This window comes from Panthera tigris, chromosome D2 (genome assembly GCF_018350195.1).
Source record: "Panthera tigris isolate Pti1 chromosome D2, P.tigris_Pti1_mat1.1, whole genome shotgun sequence".
Lineage (NCBI taxonomy): Eukaryota > Metazoa > Chordata > Mammalia > Carnivora > Felidae > Panthera > Panthera tigris.
Genome location: NC_056670.1, coordinates 29879903 through 29905460, shown reverse-complemented (window position 1 = coordinate 29905460; position 25558 = coordinate 29879903). Strand labels below are relative to the sequence as shown.

The window sequence follows — 25558 nt, the reverse complement described above, 5'->3', positions numbered from 1 at the left end:
AATGGTTAGTTTCGGAACGAAGCCTGGGCTTGCACACCAGATTCACTTGGTTGAATAAAAAGCTCACTGCGTTGTCATCGCTGCCTCATCCTGTCCTATGCAGGCGAACTGCCTAGATGACCCATGGCACTAATGTCCTGGGACGCTGCATGTGACCTGCTGAAGCGATGACCAAGTGGCCGAAGCCCAGCACAGTTTCCAGACCTGTGGTCAGAAGACATCTAACGGCGTCTCTCAAACACTGTTGAAGCTGTGTCCAACCCACATCGCTTCCTGAAACCGCCTTTTCTCTCCCACCCACTTCCCTCACCCCGAAGCTGTCCCACCTCCTTCTCCTCCAGATCGTCTAGAAAGCATTTCCTTTCCCACCTCTAGCCTTCAAGCCTCCAGCCTGGGGCCAGGTAGAACGAATCCTTGAGGAGCACCCGTGAGCACACCCCCCACCCCCATGTCACGGGAGAGGCTGCTGTTCTGCCACGGTGCTTCCCAGACCCCCTTCAAGCCCCTGGCAGGCTCTCATCAGCCGTCACCCACTTCGGCCGTTGTCGCAGCTGCAGAGAGCTGCCTTGTCCAAGGTCACGCCCCTTCTTGGGGCAGCCCACGGGCAGCCATGGATGGATGGCCACCTCTGCCCAACACAAGGCAATGCCAAAGGGCCACTCCAGTTCAGAGCGGCCTGCCCTTCGGGGCTGTCCTAGGCTGTCATCTAACACATCTCAGCTCAGCTCCTCCTCCTCCCGCTCCTGCTCCCCTCCCCTCCGTCCCCCGGGCATCGATCGCAAAGAGCTTCTTGATAAACACCCTGCTCTCTAAAGTCAGAAGTGGAGTCGCTCACCAGAGTCCCCGACCTGTGCCATCAGCTCAGCCCATCGGCCAGAACCAATGGGCAGCCTTTCCCCCTCCACTTCTGGGTGGAGAGAACTTCCCGCACACAAACATCTGTGAGCAAACTGGAGTCTCCCTGTGTCCACAGGAGCTAAAGAACCTTGGGTCTCTCTTCCTCTTTTAACAAAGCCTAGCCTTCCAGACCTTTGGCGATGGGCTGGTCAGGCCGCTCTGAGCAGCGAGCACACATCGCAAAGCTGCAAGAGCACAGGGTCGGGGGGATATTACTCCCTGTACATATCCACTGGAGGTGGCAGGACGTTGCTGGAGGAGGACCACGTACTATTCTGGGCTTCTAGAACCGCTGACATGCTCTCAGGTGCCCAGCCCCGCACTGTGCTTGCACCTGAGGCTCAACAAATTCTGGCTGCCTGGGAGCAAGACGCAGAACAGTAAAGAGAGAGAAAGCCCCGGGGCGCCTGGGTGGCTCCATCAGTTAGGCATCCAATTCTTGGTTTTGGCGCAGGTGGTGATCCCAGGGTGGTGGGATCGAGTCCCGCGTTGGGCTCCACATTGAACATGGAGCCTGCTTAGGGTTCTCTCCCTCCCTCTGTCCCTCTCCCCGGCTCATGAGTGTTTTCTCTCTCTCTGTCTCTCTCTCTCCCTAAAATTCAAAAAAAATTTAAGCCCCAAGTTGAGTGAATTCTGCTGCTACTGCTGCTAAGAGGGATCAAAGGCAGAGGCCCGTCAGCAAGGGACAGATGTCCAGAGGTGGTGGCCCGCTCCAGAGAGGGAACAGACCTCTGCCCCATGGCCTGGCTATGGCTGGAGCCACTTGGGTCTGGAGCGGAGCCTGGGAGGGTCCCCAAGTGCAAGGCTGGATAGTCTGGAGACCATACACACACGCACACACACACATACACACACACACACTCACACACAGCAGGGCCACCACGGCTGGCGATCGAGAGCCCTCCTCTGCTTTAATGTGGGACACGCCCTGCCCTGCTGAGCCTAGCCCACCTTCAGGGGCCACACACCTACAGGTGCCCACAGATGCACCAGTGTGTGTGCACTTACACACATCAGCCCCACACACGGTCGCTCGGAAACGGCATCCCGGCTTCACACAGGGTGCGACACACGTACGTGTGGTGGATGACCAAGAGCGGGTTCCTTGGACAGACCCAGAGCAGCCCCCCAGCGCTCACCACGCGGGCCTCTCTGGGGTTCACAGGAGGGGCGGTGAGCCCCATCCTCATCCTTAGGGAGTAGGGTCTCTGGACCAGCAGCAGCAGCATCACCTGAGAACCTGTCAGAAGTGCTCCGAGTCCTGCCTCTGGGGCCTCCTACGGGGCTACAACTCCCTGCCGCGTTTTTGACGTGCCAGCCCCTGTGCCCTGGGGACCGTCTGTGCATCATCTCATTTAAAACTCACAAACACACCACCGGCCATCACCTTATTTCTCCCATAGTTTTCAGATGAGGAAGCCAAAGTCCAGTGACCTTAAGAGACTTGCCTGGAGTAACCCAGGCGGACCCCAACCCCGCCCAGCCTGCCAGGCGTGTAGCTCCTGGCCTGGGCTAAGTATGAACGAGCCCCCCGCCCCAGGACCACGCCTGCGTGCCAGCCCCCAGCCCTGCCCCCCCTGGTTCCCTCCCTGTCCCCCCCGCAGCCGGTCCTGAATCTTTTCTCAAGAGACAAGGCTGGGCCATCCCAGCAGGGGGTGGGACGAGGGGCGGGAGCCAAAGTCACACCTCGTGAGCAAGCCGCACCTCTGCCAAGGCCCTCACCCGCCCTGCCTGGGGGAGCGGCAGGGAGGACAGAGGCTCCGGGGCTGGCAGATGGCAGCACGGTGAGCATGTCCCGGACCCCAGCCCTGCCCGCACCCCACAGCCCGGAGCAAAGCCTGCTGGGCAGCTGACCTGCGGACTGCCAAGGCCACAGCTCTGTGCTCACCTCATCCGACCCAGATGATTTACCAGGATGTTTCCTGCTCTGAAACTGTGCCTTAGATTCTAGATTTGCATGGGACATGTGAGAAGTCTGGCCAGGACATGGGAGTCTGAAATGCGAATGGCTGTGGACCCGGCTGTCTGCTCAGCCTAACCTCATCTCCGCTCGAGGCTTGGGAGTGACCCCCTGTCCCCCCTGACGTGCCTGGCTTTGCACCTACGCCTCTGTCCCCCACATACGCACGCACCCAAGAGGACCCTTCTTCTCTAGCATATCTGGGCAGGGCGTCAGGGCTCAGGAGGAGCGAGGAGTCAGGCCCCTCATCCCAGACCCAGAGGCCGCCATGGCGGCCTGTGATTTTGTGACTGATGCCAACATCTCGCCCGGCCTTGAGAGCAACGCCACGGGCATCACGGCCTTCTCCATGCCCGGCTGGCAGCTGGCGCTGTGGGCCACGGCCTACCTGGCCCTGGTGTTGGTGGCCGTGACGGGCAATGCCACGGTCATCTGGATCATCCTGGCCCACCAGAGGATGCGCACGGTCACCAATTATTTCATTGTCAACCTGGCCCTGGCTGACCTCTGCATGGCCGCCTTCAATGCCGCCTTCAATTTCGTCTACGCCAGCCACAACATCTGGTACTTCGGCCGTGCCTTCTGCCACTTCCAGAACCTCTTCCCCATCACGGCCATGTTCGTCAGCATCTACTCCATGACCGCCATCGCCGCTGACAGGCAAGAGGGGGCTGGCGGGGAAGCCGGGGGAAGCTGTCTCACTTTGTCGGGGCTCAGACAGGGCCAGTGACTTGTCCATAGTCACACAGCAAGTTAACAGTAGAACTCAGGGAATTGCCTCCCAACTCAACCACGATCTTAAAGTGTGCATCTGGGGTGCCTGGGTGGCTCAGTCAGTTAAGCATCCGACTTCGGCTCAGGTCGCGATCTCGTGGTTCATGGGTTCGAGCCCCAAGTTGGGGCTCTGTGCTGACAGCTCGGAGCCTGGAACCTGCTTTGGATTCTGTGTGTGTCTCTCTCTCTCTCTGCCCCTCCCCTGCTCACACTCTGTCTCTCTCTGGGTCTAAAAGATGAATAAACCTTAAAAATTTTTTTTTTTAGTAAAAATGAATAAATAAATAAATAAAAGTATGCATGTGGGAGACAAAAGAGCATGGAACCAAAGCAGGCAAAGTTAAGGTTAGACCCAAGGAAGAACTTGGCACTGGATGGTTGTTCAAGGCTGTCGGGAGAGAAGGGCCGTGTTTAGGGAACTTCTAGAGTATTCTTCTCTGGAGTTGATCTCTTTTGGCGTCTTTCTTTTACTGCAAGGACATGACTTATACTGTTTTCCTATTCCTAGATAGATTATACTGGGAAGGATTTAATATTGTATGCAGTTCCCATACAATTACAATGGGTCCAATTACTTTCCCAATCCTGTTCTCAGGGGGCCGCAGGCTGTGGCCTTCTGCTGAAGGCCGGGAGGGTGGAGGAGTGATCAGTGGAGCCAAATGCAGTCCTTCTGAAGCTGGTTGGGGCAGGCAGGGCACAGTTTGGCCTCAGAAGGAGACTGTGTGACCCTGGGGAAGAATGGTTGGGACAGATAGCAAACAAAAAGGGACACAGAAAGACAGCAGGTGTATGTCCAGGAGGGGCAGGCCTGGGACCCTCAGAGACACAGATCCCTTGTCAGGATGGTTTGAAGGGGCATGAGCCCCGCTGTCCCCTACCACTGCCCACCCCCCCAGTCTCCATCTCCAGGCGTCTGCCCAGTGACACACAGCAGCTGGCTCTTGTCTGCTCCGGGCTGTTTTTCTATGGAGTTTCCCTAAAGATTTCATTTGAGAAATGTATTTCTACTAATTAAAAATGAAAAGAAAAGTTCGAAAACCATTGGTCTAGGCCACGCTTCTGATTTTGTACCCAGGCCAACAGAGGCCAGAGACAAGCAGGATCGCCAGCAAGTCAGGGTCGGGGCCAGCGGCCCAGAACCCAGACGGCTCAGCTCTCAGGAAGGGGCGTGTCCCTCCTCATCTGACCACACCCCCTGCCCCCGCCAAAAGCACCTCAGTACCCCTGGATGTCTCTGCAAGTCCACTAACAAGTTCTTCTCATTCACTCAACAAATATTCGAGTGCTCCCTCTGTTTCAGGCATTGGGGAATATACACCAGAAGGAAAAATAGTCCTTGAAATCAGGCCTCATGGAACTTGCATTTTAAGGTGGGGAGGGGGGGAGTCTGGAGACCAGGCAAGAGGCTGGTGAACAATAATCCAGGTGAGAGAGGATAGTAGCTCAGGCCGGGGTGTTAACAGTGAAGCCCCGTCCATTCGTTTCTTCATTCATTCATATGTTCAAGGCCAACTACGTACAGATACTGTTCTGGCCATTGGGGCAAAAAACAGATAAACACGGCTGCCCTGGTGAGAATTTAAATAATAAACACATGAATAAATTGTACGTTGTATTTTGAGGTCATGAGGGCTGTGGAAAAATACCAGGGAGAGGCGAGGGGACCCCAGGTGCCGGGCTGTGTGTTGGGGTAGGGGCAGGCTGGAGCGCTAGACAGGGTGTGGGGTAGGCCCCACTGTGGGGTGGGTTTGGAGCCGGGATGGGAGGAGGTGAGAGAGAGAGCCCTGTGAGCTCTGGGGAAAGATCAACCCAGGGAGAGGGCACAGTGGCAGCAAAGGCCCGTGGCAGGGTGGTGCCTGGTGTGCGTGAGGGGCCCCAGGAAAGACCGTCCTCACCGAGACAGGGTAGAAAAGCTCAGGGGGCACGGAGTCAGCACTCCCCTGGTGCCTAGAACACGCGGATGTCAATTTCCCTGCTTAGGGCAAGGTCATCCTATGGTCCAGACCTTGTCTCCAGGTTCAGATTAACCCCAGAGAGGAAGGCCCAGGGGTCATCCAGGACCAAAGTCACCTCTGGTGCATTTAAAGGACACGAATACATAGGAATAATGGCACTTTCAAGTCCTAAACCCCTGCTGCCTGCAGGCACTTCTCAAGCATCTCATTCCCTTCCCAAGACAACCACAGGGGCTCAAATGACTGTCATCTCACTTTACAGAAGAGGGTGGTTTGAGTCCCTACGGCTGGAAGGTGATGAAGTCAGGATCCACATTTAGATCAAAGCCCCAGAGCTGCCCCTCAACTAACAGAGAAAAAGCTCTCCTCTTTCCCACCCCACCTGCCAGAACAGCAAGGGAACCCCAGTCCCCCAGTTGGCCCGCTGGTCACCTGCCTCATCTGTGGGGAGGAGGCCCCTGAGGAAATGCCACTCCTCTCGTTCTGCTGAGGCACTCAGCCCAGATCCAGGCCATCTTGGGGTAGAGCTGGCCCAGGGCCCGGCCACAGTAGAGGGAGAAGGTCAGTGTCTCAGACAGAGGAAGGAGGGGTCGACAATCATCCAATCCAGATGTGCGTAACTTGTGACCGCAGACCGTCACAGAAGTCCCAGGGGTCATCAGCTTCTGTGGGGGTGAAAACTCACTGTTCCAAATGGAGGCAACAAACCACATTTTGCTAGGATTCCAGCAGTGCCTGGGGCCACGTCACCGATAGAAATCACAGATACCTCTGTTGTGCAGAAATCTCCAAGCATCGACTACAGTCGTCACTACTTAAAAATTACCACGGGGGCGCCTGGGTGGCTCCGTCAGTTAAGCGTCCTACTTCAACTCAGGTCATGATCTCGCGGTTTGTGAGTTCGAGCCCCATGATCTCGTGGTTTGTGAGTTCGAGCCCCGCGTCAGGCTCCGTGCTGACAGCTCAGAGCCTGGAGCCTGCTTCGGATTCTGTGTCTCCGTCTCTCTCTGTCCCTCCCCCACTCATGCTCTGTCTCTCTCTGTCTCTCAATAATAAATAAATGTTTTAAAAAATTTTTTAAAAAGTTACCACGACAGCAGGGGTGGGGGTGGTGCACCTGGGTGGCTCAGTCAGTCGAGCGTCTGACTTTGGCTCAGGTCATGATCTCATAGTTCATGAGTTCTAGTCCTGTGTAAGGCTTGCTGCTGTCAGCTCAGAGCTGGTTTCAGATCCTCTGTCCCCACCACTCTCTGCCCCTCCCCTACTTGTGCTCTCAAAAATAAATAAATATTAAAAACAAATTTATCATCGGTTCCAGACCTGCTGCTAGATCTTGTTTAGTGGGTTGATAAAGAAGCGTGCATATTGCTGTGCCCCAAATCTATTTTATATTTCGCTAACTGTATTCCAGTATAACTGATTGTCTTTGTAATCCTGTGTAATTTATTCACATGAAAACTGTATTCCGAGGAGGGCCCCCCCATCTCGCCCCACACCCTCCCTCTTGTGAGGCGGCAACCAAAGCCCCCGGTCACAGGGCACAGCATAAGAGAAGCAGTGTGGGGTCCCGTGTCTTTGGTGGATGGTGCTCTTTGGATCCTTTGACCTTGGAAGCCGGCGGCTACCCCCAGCTCTCCCTTCCTTGGTCAGGGCCGTGACCCATGAGGCCTCAGCCCCACCAGGCTCCTGGACGTTCCCGCAGCGGCTTCAGAGGTCCCGGGAGCAGAGGGGAACTGCACGACTTGGTTCAGGGCCAGTGCTGCCTCTTCCAGCTGGTTCTTCCCCTTCTGCAAGCCTCAGTCTCCTGGTGCAGAAAATGGCGAGAACAACCCCTGCCTGAGATACTCAGGCCAAACAGCAGCTCAAATCCTCAGAGGTTCCCCCAGAGAGAGGCAGGAGCTGAGGAGACAAGCCTGTTTCTGGCCGACTTCTTGGAAGAGGTGACCTTTCACTTGGACTTTAGTGAATCCAGAGTGGAAGGAGAAATTTCAGGCTGAGGGGGAAGAAATGCCCCCTACAGAGCGTCACACAGGCAGGGCTTTTCCTTGACCAGAATGAGCCAGGGAAGGTGCGAGAAGCAGTGGCACAGGAGGTGAGAAAGTAAGTGCGTTGGCCATGTGCAGAGGGCCTTGAATGCCAAGTTTAAAGGTTTGGGCCTGCTGTGTCTGGTAACCTAACCATGTGCTTATTTACATTTGAATTAGTTAAAACTCTGTTCCTCAGTCATATTAGCCACACTTTCAGTGTTCATGGCCATGTGTGGTTATGGCTACTGAACAAGACAGTTTATACATGGAGCATTTCCACCCCTGCAGAAAGCCGACAGGCAGGGCTGGTTTGGGCTGTGTCCGGGAGACTGTCGGGTTCCGCTAAAGTTTCTGAGCAGAAGAGGGACAGCATAGGGCCAAGGGGCCCAGCAGCTTTTGGCAACTGTTTTGAGTGGACTTCCAGTGTGGCCACACCGCCCTCTGGTGGCCATTTGAGAGTAAGTCCGCCCCCAGGGAGGCGATGAGGTGAGGCCTGGCCTGGGGTTTTCGGGCACTGGCTGCTGTGTGGCTGTGGGAGAGTCACCAGCCCAGGTGGCTCTCTGCAGGGGCCCAGCACGGCGTGGGAAATGGGGCTCTGGCCGGGGGGAGGGGTGCCCGCCACTCACACAGCACTCTGCTCACAGGTACGTGGCCATCGTCCACCCCTTCCAGCCGCGGCTCTCAGCCCGCGGCACCAGAGCGGTTATTGCAGGCATCTGGCTGCTGGCCCTGGCCCTCGCCTTCCCCCAGTGCTTCTACTCCACCATCACCACGGACCAGGGCGCCACCAAGTGTGCGGTGGTCTGGCCCGAAGACAATGGCGGCAAGATGCTCCTTTTGTAAGGCCTGGGCCGTGGGGACCATAGTGTGTGTGTGTGTGTGTGTGCACGTACGGGTGCAGGTGTCTGTGAGCGCTTGGGATTACGTGAGTACCTGTCTGTGCTAACAGTTTCACTTAGCACGTACCACGTGTTGGGCTTGACATACATGAAGCCACTTCACTCCCCTAACACTACCAGGGACACATGTAGTATTAGTCCCAGGTTTCAAATGAGGACGCTGAAGCCCTAAAAACTAATAGGCCCAAGGTCCCAGAGCCAGCAGGTGGTGAAACGAGGGTTTAAACCCACGCGGTCCTGCCTGAGAGCTCACCACTGCCTCCCCACACGGCTATTTAGACAAGGACACGTGCATCCTCCAATGAGGACATGCCCGTGTGCACATGTGCGTGGGACACCGGGTGTGTGGGCACGCGGCTCCCACTGACGTCTGCGCGTGTGTGCGGAAGTGTGTGCGCGCACAGGTGTGTGTTTGGGGGAGGCCACCGCGAATGCTCAGGGTACTGAGGCAGAAAGAAAGGGCAGGTGACCGAGCCGGGGATGTTTTCCGGGGGATGTCTGGTGCCCGCCTCACGCTGAGTGGGCACCACGGGTGGGGGAGACTAGGAAGAAGAACGCAGGCCCGGGGCAGCCATTGTGTGACCCTGGGTAAGTCCTTTCCCTTGCTGGGCCTCAGTGTGCCCAGTTCTCACCGCGTGGACCCCCCCACCCCCACCCCCATGCGTGGCCTGGCGGTTTAGCAGAGGATAGAGAATTTGCTGAGGTTTTGCAAGTCAGTAGTTGGGGCAGAGTCCTGCCCTGTCCCTCATAGTCACTTGACCTTTCTGACCCTTTGGCTCCTCTCGTAGGCGGTAACTCGGAAGAGAACTCGTTGGAAAGTTGCTGTGAGCATGCGCGAGAAAATGTATATGACGCCGTTAGCGCCGCACCTGGCACGGAACTGGCACCCGCTATGTAGTCGTTGAAGCAGGGGACACATGAAAACAAACGTGGAGGTGGCAGAATTAGTCCAACAGAGGCCCAGCTGCCCCAAGCAGGAGGATGCGGAGGCTTTGGCGGAGGGCTGCCAGGTCACCATGGCAACACAGCCCCCACCCTCCGCCTCCTTTAACACCCCTCCCCCATCGCCCGCCCCTGCACGGTTTCCATCTGCCCCAAGCACCAGCCAGAAGAGGGCCTCGCTGTGGCCTTCAGTGCTAGGCAAGAAGCCTGAGAAGCCTGTTCCCGGGGACTGACGAGTTTTGAGGGCGGCCTCTGCCCTTAACTCTATTCCGCTCCCCGACCCCTGCCCTGCCCCCAAGGGCAAGGTCCCGGTACCGAAGGCTCAGGGAAGGGTGGAGAGCAGAGTATTTTGTGACTGACCACTGGGGGGCAGTGTTTCTCCGCCTTAACACACGCCTTTCTGCCTAAGAAGGGGCCCGGAGAGGGGACCAGGAATAATAACTCAGGGCACCCAGCACCAGCTCTCTGGGGATGGTGAGTTCCGACCCTGATTCAGGCGCCAAGAAAAAACAGGAAGGCTACTTCGGTGTTACTTAGAATTCCGTGAGGATTTGGGCAAAGCCTGGTCTTCTGTGTGAGAATGTAGTCTTTGTTCTTGGGTGGGGACACTTGAGGGCTCCACCCTCACAGGCGCACATCCTGGGTGTATCGGAATCTGGTGAAATTACAGATGCCCCCTCCAGGAAAATGCGCATAGATCCCTAAAATCAACACACACACACACAAATCCAGGCAATGAAAGGACGCATTCCTGATCTGGGGCAGGCCCCAGATGACCCCCACAGCCCCTTGGTGCTCCCCTCTGTGTAGGAACCTAGCCCAGGGTGAATTCCTATCCTGAACCGTGTCCCAAGGAAAGGCAACAGAGTGATATCCCTCATACTTGGGAAGGACCTTAGGCATTACAAATGGGGAAACTGAGACTAAGGGAGAGAGCAGACTTGCCTGAGGTCACCCTTAGAAGTTAGAGGCTGACCAAGAACTCAGTTCTGGCTTCACAGAGCTGACCTCTAGTGATAGGGAAATCGTTTTTTGGTAGTGATTAAATCTGTAGAGCTGTTTCATGTGTCACAGACTTTCTGCGCCTCTCTGGGGCTCCGTTTCCCTCCAGACACCGAGGCTCGTGGCCCTGCTGATCCCCAAGGTCTATCTAGCTCAAATACTCTGTGACCTCACTGCTCCTCCCTGCCCTTACTTGCTCCACAGCAGGACTAGCTGAGGAGCCTGGGGTCTGGCAGTCCCCAAGAGCAAGCAAGCAGAATTCTAAAATTCTTTTAGGGAAGACATTTGCTGGAGCCACCCGCTCCCCTCCCTCTCCGTGGCAGCACCTCTCGAAACCGGCCGGCGCACGGGTCATGGGGGGTGGGGGCCTTGGGAACACTTCAGCCCTCGCAGGAAAAGGTCACGTGGCAAGGCCACAGGTCTCAGGCCCTTTCACGAGGTGCCCCCACCCAGGCCCTGTTGGAGACGAACTGCAGCGTCACTCAGACACTGGCGTGGCCAGCACACATCTCCTTCACACCATCTTTCCAAAAGGAAGAGACACGGCTCAACACAGCCCGGCTTGCTCTCCACGGGGGCTAGATGAGGAAACGTCAGTGGCATTCGGGGCCACTTGCTCGAAGGTGGTGCGAGAGAAGGTCTGCTGGCATGAGCCATGTTCCCAACCCAATGCTGATGGTCAGGGAGAGATGACCAATGTCGTGTAGTGACTCTGTTGTCGCTGCCCCGTTCCCTGATAAGGCTGCCGGTGCAGGGTGGAAGCATGTCAACTCCAGAAAATCTACGTCTCCAGACAGACAGATGCAGATACAGACTATATATATAATCTATCTAATACAGGTGCACATACATATGTCATATATACGCAGGATTCTGGAAGAAAATAGTCCAAATTATTACCGTGGTGAGGATGCAATGAGTGATTTTACTTCCTCCTTTGTGCTTAATGGCATTTTAAATGTTAAACAATTGCATTATTTGGTTAACTTTTTCATTCCTAGCTATTTCCTTTTTTTGGTAGTATTCATCTGTCACCTGGAGGGACGCAGGCGAGAAAACGCTGGTGTCTCTTTTGCAGCAAAGGAAGCCCTCTTTGGGCATAAATGCTAGCCCGTGTTGCCTTTTTAAAATTTTTAAGTTAAATCAAGGCTTGGGAGGTGGTCCAGGGTGGCTAGCCCAGAGTTGGCTTAGGGACGCTCGCGGGGTCCGGGGGACTGAGCGCTGACGGATGCCGAAGTCGCCCCCGGGCCGTCCCGTGCCCAGGCCTTTGGCTCTCCCTCCAGGTACCACCTCGTGGTGATCGCCCTCATCTACGTGCTGCCTCTCGTGGTGATGCTCTTCGCCTACAGTGTCATCGGCCTCACGCTCTGGAGACGCGAGGTCCCCAGGCACCAGACGCACGGCGCCAGCCTGCGCCACCAGCAGGCCAAGAAGAAGGTGGGCGCCGGGGGCGGTGCTCGGCGGGGGGCGGTGCCTCTGCCCTCACTCTGTTCCGCTCCCCCGCCCCCCCATGTCCGGCCCCCAGAAGGTCTCAAAGCTCCTGTCTGGGCCCCGCCTCGGGGCCTCACCCTTCCGGGCTTGCAGCCCGCCCCTGTGGGGGGTGCGGGTGAGAACAGGATCCACCCTAACTTGCCCGGTCCCCAGTCCCTGAACAGAGCCTGAGTTAGTTCTTCCCGGGAGGACAGCTTGCCTTTGGCCTTTGGCCAAATACGAAGTTAAAGGAACTTCCCAGAATGTCACGAGAATCGGAGAATCCTAAAACCCCACAGAATTTCAGATACTCCCAAGAATCTTAGAATAATAGATTCTCAGAAATCTCAGACGTTTTGAGAAATCGAAATGTTGAATTTAAGAAGCCCCACAAAAGCACAGGAGGCTCCCGTATAGAATCACAGGAGAATTCTCAAATGTTGGAACTGGAGACCTCCGAGCTCTTGGAGACTGGGTTGGAGTCCAGCTGTATCCAGTCTGCATTCCATTTCCAACCCAAGTGCCGGTGTGCCCCCTCCTCCTGCCATTCAGGGCCCCCCCCAAGGAGTCTGTGATTCAGACATCCTCCCGTCTCTCCCAGTCAAAGCTGATCTTTGCCGGGGCCCCTTCCTGTTTGGCATCCAGGGGGAGGTAATGGTTAATCCCATCATGTATCAGGTCAAAGTCCCATGTCTTTGAGGCTTCATGTCTGCTACTAGGCATTTTTCACAGGGCAATTCAGGGAGGTGATGGGATATGGGACACCATCTGAATGTCCCTCCTCATGAAGAGCTGGCCTCCACTTGCCCTCCATTCCCCCTGGGGTACTGGCCCACACTCAGGAGGGCCTGCAGAGACCAGGCCGGGAAGGGAGAAAGGTCAGGGAGCAGGCCCCCGGGCAGAGGCTGGGGTCCCCGACTAGAGTCTCACTACCTACGGATAGAAGGGCTGTGGCAGACACAGATCCCAGGGAGAGGGGCACCTGGGAACCCCTAGCTGGCAGAGGGGAGCCCCCCAAGGATGGGGTTAGGAGCTAGAGCTCACCCACCGTCCAGGGAGGGGAGCTGCTCTGAGTCAGGGGTCGGGACACCTGCTAGAGGAGGTGGCCACTGAGCTGGGCCTCAAGGACTTGAGGACAGCAGTGTGGGCAGAGGGGCGGGCCTGAACAAGAGCCCCGAGGTGCAGGGCCCGGGAGTCAAGGCGGTGTGTGTTCCAGGGGACTCGAGGGCTTCCCAAACTGGCCCGAGGGGTGCCCTGCTGCCACCCTTGGAGGGTTGGGGGGGGGCAGGGGGCTTCCAGGCTGAGGAGTGACCTGAGCCTCTCCCGGCCCAGTTTGTGAAGACCATGGTGCTGGTGGTGGTGACCTTTGCTGTCTGCTGGCTGCCCTACCACTTCTACTTCATCTTGGGCAGCTTCCAGGAGGACATCTACTACCACAAGTTCATCCAGCAGGTGTACCTGGCGCTCTTCTGGCTGGCCATGAGCTCCACCATGTACAATCCCATCATCTACTGCTGCCTCAACCACAGGTGAGCCCTTGGCCCTCTCCTCAGCCCTCAGGGCCCCACGGCCCGGCCTGGTCGCATCTGGGCATCCCTGCACAGCTTGAGCCTGCGCCCCTCGCCCCCACAGGAGGTTGCCATCCCCCCGGTGAGCCCACCGCTCAGTCCTCGCTCGGGTCTGGGCCTGGCTTGAGCCCCACCTCCTCGCCAAAGCCTCGCCCCATTGCCCAGGCCCTAGTTCTTACCGTTGGTCTGTTCCTGCTCTCTCTTCTGAGCCTACATTTGGGACGAGGAGAAGAGAGAAGGGACAGAGATGGAGGGAGTAGGGTCAGAGAGAGGCCAAAAGGCAGAGAGGGAGGAAGGAGCCGGGTAAAGGAGGTGGGGACTTATTCTGCCCTGACATTTTTAAGAGCTTTCTGCAATGACGAAGAGCCAAGGACTTTCCTTGGGCCAGGTGAGCAGCACCAACCCCACAGTAGGAAGAACTCAGTCGGGGCCCCAGGGCCAGGACTGGAGAGAGAGCAGGCTGCTCCCTGGGTAGGTTACAGTGCATTTCCTGCCCTCAAAGGGCAGGAGGAGTGACCTTGGCAGTCAGCCAGGGAGGAAGGCACCAAGTTCTTACTCCTCCCTCAGACACACCTGGTGCTCCCAGCCCTGTACGTCTGGGGAATTGGAGGCCCACAGAGGGGCTGGTGTTTGCTCTGGGGCCCTAGGGGAGGTGGAAGGCGGTGGCCCAGGTAGGAACCCAGCACCCAGGAGCCCTGCTGCAGAGTGGGCTTGTCAGGCTCAGGAATCCCTGAGGGAGGGTCAGGTAAGAGGAGATGAGAGGTGGACAGGGAGGCCTGGTCTCAACCAGACAGTGACGTCGGGCAAGGTTGGGCCTCTGTGTTCATGCCTTTTACCACCCGCTGCCCATGTGTCCAGGTCACTCGTGATGCCATCAGGGTCTTTGTTGCTCAGATATCCCACGTGCCTGGGGCGGGCCGGAAGGAAGTGAGAAAATTCTGGGGTTTTTTTTGTTTTTTTTTTTTTTTGTGTGTGTGTTTAATGGGTGACAAAACCCTCCACTGTCCACGGAGAGGTAAAAAGTAGATAATAGGAGGAAGGGAGGTGTTATCCCCATTTTACAGATGAGGAAATGGAGCCTCAGAAAGGAAGACTCCTGAACTGTATACACAAAGCAACAGGGCCAGGATTGCATGTATCTCCAAGGCCTGTAACCTTAACACCACACCACACATTTCCCTTGAGGCAGCTTATAGAAGAGCTTGGAGACAGGGACTGTCACATCAGGGAGGGGCCCCCAGCACCGCGTGTCTGTGCATTGGTCACTCCCCTGTTACCCAGTGACAGTCCCTGAGAGTCTGAACAACTCCCCAGGCTCTACGCATTTCTGAAGTAACCTCAGAATCTTCAGTAGTTGGCAACACTAGCTCTAGAGCAGGACCGGTGCTCCTGGCAGCAGCCTCCATTCATTCACAATACGCTCACAAGTGGCTACATGTGCCCGCACTGTTCCAGGCACCTGGGACACACCAGTGAGCGAAAGCAGATGATTCCTTCCCTCGAGACGCTCACATGCTAGTGGGGAGACAGACGATAAGCAAGCGTAATGAGTCCATGAGTCACACAGTGTATCAGGTGGGAAGTTCTAGGGGAAAGAGGAAAACCAGAGCTGGGGAAGGGACGGCAGGAGGTGCCGGGGGAGAGCCGTGTTACGGGATGGTCAGAGTAGGCCTTATTGAGGCCTAGCTGTCTGGGGAAGGACTCCGAACGGAGGGAACAGCCAAGGCAAGGTCCTGCGGTGGAGATAAGGACTTGGGCCGCTACTCTGCCGAGAGGAGCCCAGCGGAGCTGAGTTGGAGAGACGCGTACTCTGACTTGCCTTTTAAAAGAATCGGCCTGGCAGCGTGTTGGAACGGGACGACTGCGGGGCGGGCAGAGCAGCAGGGGATGGGGAGGCTGTTGCAGGGATCCAGGTGAGAGACGGGGGTTTCAGACTGGGGTGACAAGTAGTCAGAGTCTGGATGTTACTAAGGTAGAGCCAACAGAATGATGGAGGGGAGGCGGCATGTGAGAGAAGGCAAGGACGGACGGCTCCGGGTTCTGGGCATGAGCAGCCGGAAGGACGGCCACGGGGGCAGGGGTGGGAGGGGAGGAGGGGGAGCTCCGGGTGGGACATACTGGGTGTGGGCGGAAGGGGCAGAGGCCGAGAAGCTCCCACAATAGAGACATTTATTGGGCCCCCCGCCCCATGGAATCTTACAGAGCTACAAGGTGAGGAACCAAAGTCAGGCCTGCTCTTCTGGAACATGGAACCCTGTGTCTCCTGGGCTGTCACCCAGGGTCTCACTGATTTCTGCTCCTCTCTGACAGGCCAGTGTTCTCTGCCAGCCCATTTCCTCCATTGTCTGCTCCCCCTTCTTTTTCTTTTTCTTTTTTTAATGTTTTTATTATTTTTGAGTGATATAGAGACAGAGCACGAGCCGGGGAGGGGCAGAGAGAGAGGGAGACACAGAATCTGAAGCAGGTTCCAGGCTCTGAGCTGTCTGCACAGAGGCTGATGCGGGGCTTGAACTAGGGAACTAGTGAGATCATGACCCAGCCTGAAGTCGGTCGCTTAACAGACTGAGGCACCCAGGCGCCCCTGTCTGCTTCCCCTTCTAATTTAGATTTTAGTGTGGTCATGGGGAGAATTCTTTTTTAAGCAAATATACCCAAACTGGGATTTTCTTTCAAAGCAGCCCCCTTGGGAGAGCGTCTTTACCGCACCCAACACTGCCAAAGCCCAGATTTCTTAAGACTCCTCTAGAAAACTCCTTTAGGGGCCAATTAACAAGTCAAACAAAAAAAACTCTGTTGTTTCTTTAAATCGTATTTGGTTTCTTTTTGTCTGTAATAACAAATGGTCTGATTTGGCTTCGTCACCCACTTCGGTCACTAGACTTAGCTCCAGATTACTTCTGGATGTTTCCAAAAATCAAATCCACTGAGGAGTGTGTCTCCCAAGAGATAGTGAACCATGATAGGCAATTAGGAGAGCACAAAATTCCCACGGGGGACAGCCGCAGGGCAGTTCCTGTAACTGCCCCCTCACCCCTCCGCTCCACGTGACCCTCTGTCTCTCAGGTTTCGCTCCGGATTCCGGCTTGCTTTCCGTTGCTGCCCATGGGTCACGGCGACTGAGGAGGATAAGATTGAGCTGACTCACACTCCATCCCTCTCTGTGAAGGTCAACAGGTGTCACACTAAAGAGACTTTTTTCATGGCTGGGGACACAGACCCCTCCGAGGCTACCAACGGGCCGGCCGGGGGCCCCCAAGACGGGCTGCCTACTGAACCCTGAAGCCTTGTGCCTGGCTGCTGGGTCAGGCTTCGCACCCTTTGAGAAGTAGCCAGTTGAGAGGTCCAGATGTGAAAGTCTGACCCCCGCCCCAGCCTTCGGCACATCCGTGGAAAGACAAGATGGGGCCAGGAACTCTGCAGTGGGTGCTAACTCTTGAGAGGGCCCAGTCACCCCTGACCGTGCTTCACAGCAGCCAGGAAGAGTCAAAGAAGACGGTGTAAGCTAACGCTGGTCTAATCCAGGTGCCGCACGCCCCGAAGTCTTCCTGGAGCACACAACTTAATGAGTGGACTGGATCCGGTATAAAAGAAACGCGGCAACTGTGATAAAAGGCAACCGACTTCCAGCGTTGGGGTAACAGGGAGTTCCGGGTACCGTGGCAGCTGGAGGGCCAAGGGGACAGCTGCCGATCAGCTCCGGACAAATGTCGCCGTGTGGTAATGGGGGCCCACGGTTGCCAGACCTTCTAAATCTCTCGAGACACGCCAGAAATCCAAACTTGTGGGGCTTCCAGACTTGTATGTACAGTTTGGCTCACGTTTTTATAAATATTGGTTAAACCAAACTGAACACCCGTGGGCAGCACCCACTGATTTATGATCAGGCTACGGACACAGGGAGGAAGCTTCTTATTTTGCAAAGGCTGTGAGTGGATCCGGCCGGGGCTTCTCTGCTTCAGCATCTGAACGCAGATCCAGCTCAGTGGAGGTGGTGGTTGAGTCAAAAGGAGCCTCAGCTGCGTTGCCTCAGACCAGTCACCATGAACTAGCATGCCAAACACGTGTTAAGTGCTTCATAAACAGTCACTGTGATTTTTCTCAACACCAAGCCGGCGATTTCACACGAATGCCTCCAGGAAGTGGGCACCAGCCTTCACCCTCACTCCAGCAACAAGAAGGTGACTGGCAGAGAACGCCGACCGTCTCGACTCCCAGAGAGCTCCAGGCCCGGCCCAGTCCACCGCAAGGACATCCTTCTCCCCGCTTGCTGACTCACCCTGCACACCCCCTCCGCCCCTCCGGAAGAACCACATAACGCTGTAAATGCACAGCAAGAGAGTTTAATGCCGTGTTGCCCACAAAGATCACTGTGCCATAGGGACTGGCAGCACCAAATAAAGGGACTCCGCTCTTGACATGCCAAGGGAACGTGCAGTTAGTCCTGGAGGAAGCCACGTAGGGCTGGAGTCGTGGCTTGGAAGAATCACGTGGCACCTCGATCACCAGGTGCGGACCGATGTGGGATCTGTTGATGAGCCGTGGGGTAGAACAGCAACCTCAAGGTTGAGGTCGGGTAGGGGTGGAAGGGTCAGAGGGGGATCAACTTCCTGGAGAAGGGATTCATTAAAAGTGAGAGAGGAGGACAACGCGGGCAACCTGCTAGCCCGGGCCTGCTGCGAGACTTCATCTGCGCTGGAACAGGGGGCCTACATCGTCTGTTCTCTTGGCAGAGGGTGACCAAGGGCGGGGTCTCCCTGGGGATGGCAGTAGGGAGACCAGAGTTGCACTGTCCTCTCATTAAAGCCAAACAGCCTCTGGAAGGCCCTGGGGGACAGAGGCTTTCCATCGCTCTACCTTCTTAAAGGTGCGGGAGTGGGACCCTGGGCCGGGGCAGGAGGTGGCCAGACAGGTGCTGGAAAACAAGGGGAGAGGCTAGTTCTGTCACCCTTGCAGAGAGTAGAGGTGGTTGTCCCAGAAGAAGGCTGGGGGGCTGAAGAACATGATCTTCACGTCAGACTCTTCCCCCGACCCAGAATCCCCAGGGCTTGATGTTCACCACCTCCCCCACCCCGTGTCCTCCCCGCTCTCCAGCCATCAAGCATCACTCGGGTCTTTGAATTGGTACAAAGTTTACTAGGTCATACAACATGGCTCACAAAAGCAATGGGAAATTCCAATGGGGGCACTGTTTGTCGGTTTGGTTCCTTTTACCCAAAGGAGACGAGACATTTACCCGCAGAACTGCCCACCTCCCCCCCCGCAACAAGACAGACAGAATGCAAGACTGTCACGGCATGGCTCTGACCAGTTCCACGGACACACGATTCAGTGGCACTGACACGTCTTGAGGGCAACCTTGGGACGCCAGACAGCAGTGGGCGCTGGGACGGGAGGAAGCAGCTAAGGTTCCCCCGGGGAGGGAGTCCCGGCAGTGTCTGCTGGTGATAATACGTTTCACACAGGGGATGTGTCCCCAAGGACGGGCTGCGGAGGCCCAGGAGGCCTGCCAGATGGTGCGACTTTTCACCTTGGGCCAATAAATAACTCTGTAGGACGAATGCAGAAACTGGAAACGGACGCCACTAAACTTCACACACGGGGAGCGTACGACCGGGTAGAAATCGGATCATGCAGAGTGGCGGGGGCAGACGAAGAGGGGCCGGAGTGGGGAGAGATTATCGACAGCACGCGCTCTATTTTGTACCCTACGTTATGCGCCATTAGTTGGCTTGGGTCTCCCTCCCCGCTGCGGCGAGGCGGGCCCTGGCGCCGGGGTCTCCCGGCACAGCTCGCTGGGAGGGACAGGGGGTCGCCGCCTGAAGAGAGGAGCGCTGGAAGGACAGCAGGCCGGGGGCCGGTACTCTTAGCTGCTCGCTTCTTCCCGGAGCCGGACGCCCACGGCCGTGATGAGGGCAGCCCCCTTGCCACTGCCGTCTTCGGACAGGAGGAAGGACACGTTGCAGTTCGGTGACAGCTCCTGCACGGTTTGGTGCATGATTCTCGAGAAGCTGGAAGAGACAACACACAGAGGAGAAGGGCAGGTGGAGAAGAGGAGAAGGGATGCCGGACCCGCGCGGAGACGCTACGGGACCCTAGCGAGAAGGGGACACGCGAGGTGGCTCCTTGACAACGGTCGGGACGACCGTGGATTTGCAGCCAATCCCGCCACCGCAGTGTTCAGCCGGGAGGAACTTCCGAGAGTCCAAAAATAAGCGACCGTACGTCTCGCCAGGGCCAGGCTGAAGTGGCTCAGGGCAGCGGAGCGCCCAGAGGGGGTCCCACTGCCCTCTCTGGAACACCGCCAGGGCCCGTCCGGCACCTTAGCCTCGTGATTTTCAGTCCCGCCGATAGCTGTCACCCCCTGAGGAAGGTGACACTTGGCAGAGCGAAGCACCGAAGCACAGCTTCCCGATGACGGGGCCAGGATGACATGCAGGTGTGTGCGGCTCCAAACCCCAGCTCTAAGGCACACGTGTGCTGCCCCAGGGGATGACGGTGGACAGACACAGGTGCGGATGGAGCAAGTCCCAGGCCGCGGCCACGACGTGAGCGGCTCACGCCTGCCCTGACTCGGGCGAGGTTGCTTCTAAGTAGAGTGACGCTGCGGCCCGGCTTACCCGGGACGGTCCCAGTGTGATCATTAGCGGCACCCTCTTGGCCGGCGAAAGCACCCCGGTTTAGGCAATAAGTAATACGGTCGCTCTGTTCGTAAGAGCCAAGCTTTGGGAAGTGAGGTAGATCGAAGGGCAGGTGGGGCCAAACATCCTCCTTGACCACAGGGTCTCAGACCCGTGACCGTAACGAGGCCGCTCCGCACCCCTCTCTTCCCTACAAAGCCCAGAGCCGACACGAACCCCTTCCAAGCCTCTCGAGAAGCTGATCGGGCAGGGGACCGTGACAGTGGGCCCTCCTCCCTCTGTCCTTCACACCCTCTCCCCACTTCCCAAACACGGCCTCCTGGCCAGGCGGCAGCTACCCAGGCTGAGGGGGGTGAGCCCACCCCGACCCTTACCTCACACTCTGCCTGACTGAAGAGGGGCCCAGGAGGAGTGGGGAGAGGGATATGCCATGCCGCTGGCGACAGACCGAGCGAAGCCACTCCTCTCCAAGGATCTCGTTTAAACTTCAGAGCAGCTCGTTACCTGGCCCCAGACAAAGCCGGGTCCCCGGATGCACAGCCCTCAGGCCGGCCGTGTCCTGGCGAGGAACTTTCCCGATGGGACTCACTCACATCCCGGTGTCCCACAACCATCGGGACCACTCACCAGCCCAGGAACCTCTGCCCACCCAACCGGAAGGAAGCCCCACTCACTGCGGATGAAGCTTGTAGAGTGTTCCATCCACCCCCACAGTCACACTGAGATGGTCCAGCCCTCTGTTCTCGCGGATCTTGTCCACCACGGCGGCCATGCCCGCACCGCACAGCTGCGCGGCCCGTTTGGACACCACCCCGCACACGGTCTTGACGAGGATACTGTCGTCACAGGTGCTATTCAGGCCCAGCTGCTGGAGGATGGCCCGGACCTGGAGCAGTGCTAATCGGTCACTGTGGTGGACAAAAGCCAGGGGGGCTGGATGAAGCGGGACCCCCCAGAGCAGCCGGGGAGCCCACTCCAGAGGACCGGCCCCGAGTCACTGTGCTTACCACGAATAGGGTCGTGGGGGCTTTCTTCCTCCAAAATAACTTTTGTTTGTTTATTTTTAAATAACAAAAGTGTCACACGTGAAACTGTAGAATATTTGGCAAATAGAGGAAAATAAAACTTGGAAAATTAAAACTATCCACCACACCAGGGGCAATTCTATTAACATTTGAACGTATTTCCTTCCTTCCGATCTACTTTTTTTTTTTAATGTTTATTTATTTTTGAGAGAGACAGAGACAGAGTGCGAGTCGTGGGGCGGGGGGGGGGGGGGCAGGGGCGCAGAGAGAGAGGGAGACACAGAATGGGAAGCAGTCTCCAGGCTCCGAGCTGTCAGCACAGAGCCCGACACGGGGCTCGAACTCACAGACCGGGAGATCATGACCTGAGCCGAAGTCAGACGCTTAACCGACCGAGCCACCCAGGTGCCCCCCAATCTACTTTTCCTAAATATCACTATCTTTGTTCTTACAATATGCAAAATGGGCTTATCTTTTATATGTGATTTTCTTGCCGACTTTTTTCCTACTTCACACATGTGAGCAACTTCCCACATCCTTATCTGCGAACAGGACTGGAAACAGTGCCGTGGCCTTCCACTCTGGGGACTCACCCTCATTTATTTAGTCAGGTTAGAGAAACTTGACGTTGTTTGCAATTCTCTGCTATCGTGGAGTAACACTCAGACAAAGTTTCCCATTTACAAATCTTTGTGTGCAACTCTGATTTCTCCCTTAGGACACGTTTTTGGGTCAAAGGGATTTTGACACATATTGCCAAGTGCCTTTCAGGAGGTTGCATCAATTTCTTTTTTTTCTCTCCCTCCAGCTGAGTTTTGGCTGTACTTGTCCCCACTGGAAAGGATCATTTTTAAAAACATGGTAATGGGGGCGCCTGGCTGGCTGAGTCGGAAGAGCACGTGACTCTTGATCTCTGGGTTGTGAATTTGAGCCCCGTGGTGGGTGTAGAGATTACTATAAATAAATAAGTTTTTAAAAAGGTGGTAATGGCATGATACTGTAGTTTGATCTGAGCTCTTCTATTAGAAAGAATGACTTGGGGCGCCTGGGTGGCTCAGTCGGTTGAGCGTCCGACTTCGGCCCAGGTCATGATCTCGAGGTCCGTGGGTTCGAGCCCCGCGTCGGGCTCTGTGATAACCGCTCAGAGCCTGGAGCCTGTTTCAGATCCCGTGTCTCCCTCTCTCTGACCCTCCCCTGTTCATGCTGTCTCTCTCTGTCTCAAAAATAAATAAACATTAAAAAAAATAATTTAGAAAGAATGACCGTTTTTTAAAAATGCGTTTCTTGGCCACATGAACTACCTGTTAGGTCAAGGACAGTTGGGATATTTGTCTTGTTATTATTAAATTGAAAGAGATGACAGTGACCAACAAGGGTGGTAAGAGCAGCCAGCCTTTTTTGAGGACGTAGCACACGACGAATGCTTTACATACATCACCTCGTTTTCTCTTAACAACCCACTGACACATGTAGCGTTATTCCTATTTTAAATATGAGGAGGGGCGCCTGGGCGGCTCAGTCAGCTGGGCGTCCGACTTTGGCTCAGATCATGATCTCGCGGTTTGTGAGTTCGAGCCCCACATTGGGCTGACAGCCTAGAGCCTGGAGCCTGCTTCAGATTCTGTGTCTCCCTCTCTCTCTGCTCCTCCCCCACTCATGCTTTGTCTCTCTCTCTCTCTCTCTCTCTCTCTCTCTCCCCCTATCAAAAATAAACATTAAAAAAATTTAAAGATGAGGCAACTGAGGCTGGGTGAAACTGAGTAACTCACTCAAAGCACATATAGCCAGTGCAACACAGCGGGTCTCAAGACCGGTTCTGCCGAAGCTCCCCCCACCATGCCCCCACTCTGCATCTTGTCATTCATGGTGCAAATGGGTTCCTTAGTTTGCTCTTTGCCTTTTAAGTTTGGTTGCCATTTTTCTCTTTTTTTGGAGAGAGAGGGGCGGTGCAAGTGAGCAAAGAGCAGAGAGAGAGGGAGAGAGAGAGAATCCCACGCAGGCTCCACACCGTCAGCATGGAGCCCGAAGCGGGCCTCGGGCTCACAAATTGTGAGATCATGACCTGAGCTGAAGTCAGATGCTTAATCGACTGAACCACCCAGGTGCCCCCAATTTTTTTTTTTTAACTTACAGAAGCTATGTAGCTAAATTCTGCAATTTTTTCTTTACAATTTCTTTCTTTGCTATTATTCTTTTTTATTTTTTTTAATATATGAATTTTATTGTCAAATTGGTTTCCATACAACACCCAGTGCTCATCCCAACAGGTGCCCTCCTCAATACCCATCACCCACCCTCCCCTCCCTCCCACCCCCCATCAACCCTCAGTTTGTTCTCAGTTTTTAAGAGTCTCTTATGCTTTGGCTCTCTTCCACTCTAACCTCTTTTTTTTTTTTTCCCCTCCCCCATGGGTTTCTGTTAAGTTTCTCAGGATCCACATAAGAGTGAAACCATATGGTATCTGTCTTTCTCTGTATGGCTTATTTCACTTAGCATCACACTCTCCAGTTCCATCCACGTTGCTACAAAGGGCCATATTTCATTCTTTCTCATTGCCACGTAGTACTCCATTGTGTATATAAACCACAATTTCTTTATCCATTCGTCAGTTGATGGACATTTAGGCTCTTTCCATAATTTGCTATTATTCTTTTTTAAATTGTAGTATCATTCATGTTGATACTATTCTTCAAAAGACCTTCCCCACCACTTCCTACCCATTAGGATGGCTATAATTTAAGAAACGGAAAAAAATAACAAGTGTTGACGAGGACGTGGCGAAAGTGGAACCCTTGTGTGTACCGTGGGTGGGAACGTAAAATGGCACAGCAACTGGAAACTGGAAAACAGTATGGCGGTTCCTCAAGAGTTAAAAATAAAATCATTACATGAAATGTTGCTCACAACAGCCAAAAGTCCCAGCGTCCGCGGGCAGATGAACGGATAAACAAAATGTGGTCTAAATGTACAATAGAGTATTTTTATCCTTAAAAAAGGAAAGAAATTCTGACACGGGCTACCACATGAATGAACCTTGAGGACGTTATGCTAAGTAAAATAAGCCAGTCCCAAGAAGACAAACACTGTAGGATTCCACTTTCATGAGGGACCTAGAGCAGTCAGATTCAGAGACACAAAGTAGAAGGGTGAGTGCCGGGGGCTGGGGGCGGGACGAATGGGGAGTTACTGTTTCATGGGTAGGGAGTTTCAGTTCAGGGTGATGAGAAGGTTCTGGGGATGGACAGGGGTGGTTGCACAACACTGCAAAGGAACTTAATGCCACTGCACTGTGCTCTTCGAAATGGCTGCAATGGTTAATTGCATGTTATGTATATTTTACAATTAAAAAATAGTAACAAGGGGCGCCTGGGTGGCTCAGTCGGTTGAGCATCTGGCTCTTGATTTCGGCTCAGGTTGTGATCTCACGGTGGGGAGATGCAGCCCATCGGGCTCGGCGCTGACAGCACGGAGCCTGCTTGGGATTCTCTCTCTTTCCCTGTCTCTCTGCCCCTCCCCCGTGCTCTCGTGCTCTCTCTCTCTCTCAAAATAAATAAGTATCTTTTAAAAAATAAAATACAGTAAAAAATGTTAACAAAAGTATTCACAGAGATATTGTTCTGGTTCTTCTAGACTCTTATCTTCCCCACTTAGCTCTTGGCTGCGCTCGGAATGAGAGAGAGGTGAGAACGGTTTCCCCATCTGTAATGAGCACACGGCACCGGCTGCTGCCTCTCCCTCCCCCACTGCTGTGAAATGCCGCCAATCGGTGCGCTGCAACCCGCCGGCATCCAGGTTCCGGGGCCTTCTGTCTGCTGCTAGCGCTTCACCGCTTTGGTTCTGGTGGCCAGTGAGTTTGACATGCCGGTTACAGATGCAGGCACGGGGGAAAGCAAGGAGCAGGCTCCAGCGCAGCCAACGTTAATGTCGCTTTTGTGGCCATTCTACAAATAAGGTGGCTCTGGCATAACCACCTTTGCAGAGCACCCCGCACCCTGTCTCACGGCTCACCACGGGAGAGGGCAAAGGCAGGGACAGAGCGATCACTGCACACAAGAAAACGGGAGGAAGGCAGAGCAACTTGGTGGGGGCCGTGCCTACTGGGGGACCAAACTGTGCGGTCCCAGGCTGCCTTTCAGATGAATGCGGTGGGACTAGAGCCCTGGTTCCTGGCTCTACTGGACCCCGTGCCCTTCAGCACGGGCTCTAGAATGCACCTTTACTGTCCTGAAATGGAGTCTGTACAACCTCAGACACATGACCTCAGACATATATGTAAAGCTCCCTCCCACATAAAGAATGAATTAAAAGGAAAATCATGGATAATAAAACTTTATGATTTCAATATGTAGCTGCTCAGGGGCTACTACTCCGGAGCGGGGCGAGGGGGGGACCCCCTCACAA

General features: G+C 55.2%; 2 protein-coding genes across 3 annotated transcripts in view; one reads left to right on the top strand and one right to left on the bottom strand.

The window, feature by feature from the left end:
- The first annotated feature begins 3125 nt into the window (after positions 1–3125).
- Positions 3126–18232, top strand: TACR2 (tachykinin receptor 2). Its single transcript, XM_007095745.2, has 5 exons — positions 3126–3517; positions 8258–8452; positions 11740–11893; positions 13259–13455; positions 16558–18232. Exons 1-5 carry the CDS (start codon positions 3126–3128, stop codon positions 16772–16774), a joined length of 1155 nt encoding a protein of 384 aa, XP_007095807.2. The 3' UTR covers positions 16775–18232.
- A 374-nt stretch (positions 18233–18606) lies between these two features.
- Positions 18607–25558, bottom strand: part of HK1 (hexokinase 1) — an 88927-nt gene continuing 81975 nt past the window's right edge. For both annotated transcript variants that reach the window (XM_007095743.2, XM_042959773.1), the window contains 2 exons: positions 20807–21040; positions 18607–19502 (listed from right to left, as the gene is read on the bottom strand). In XM_007095743.2, coding sequence (XP_007095805.1) covers positions 19358–19502; positions 20807–21040 — 379 coding nt within the window. In that variant the 3' untranslated portion in view covers positions 18607–19357. The remainder of the gene's footprint in view (positions 19503–20806; positions 21041–25558) is intronic.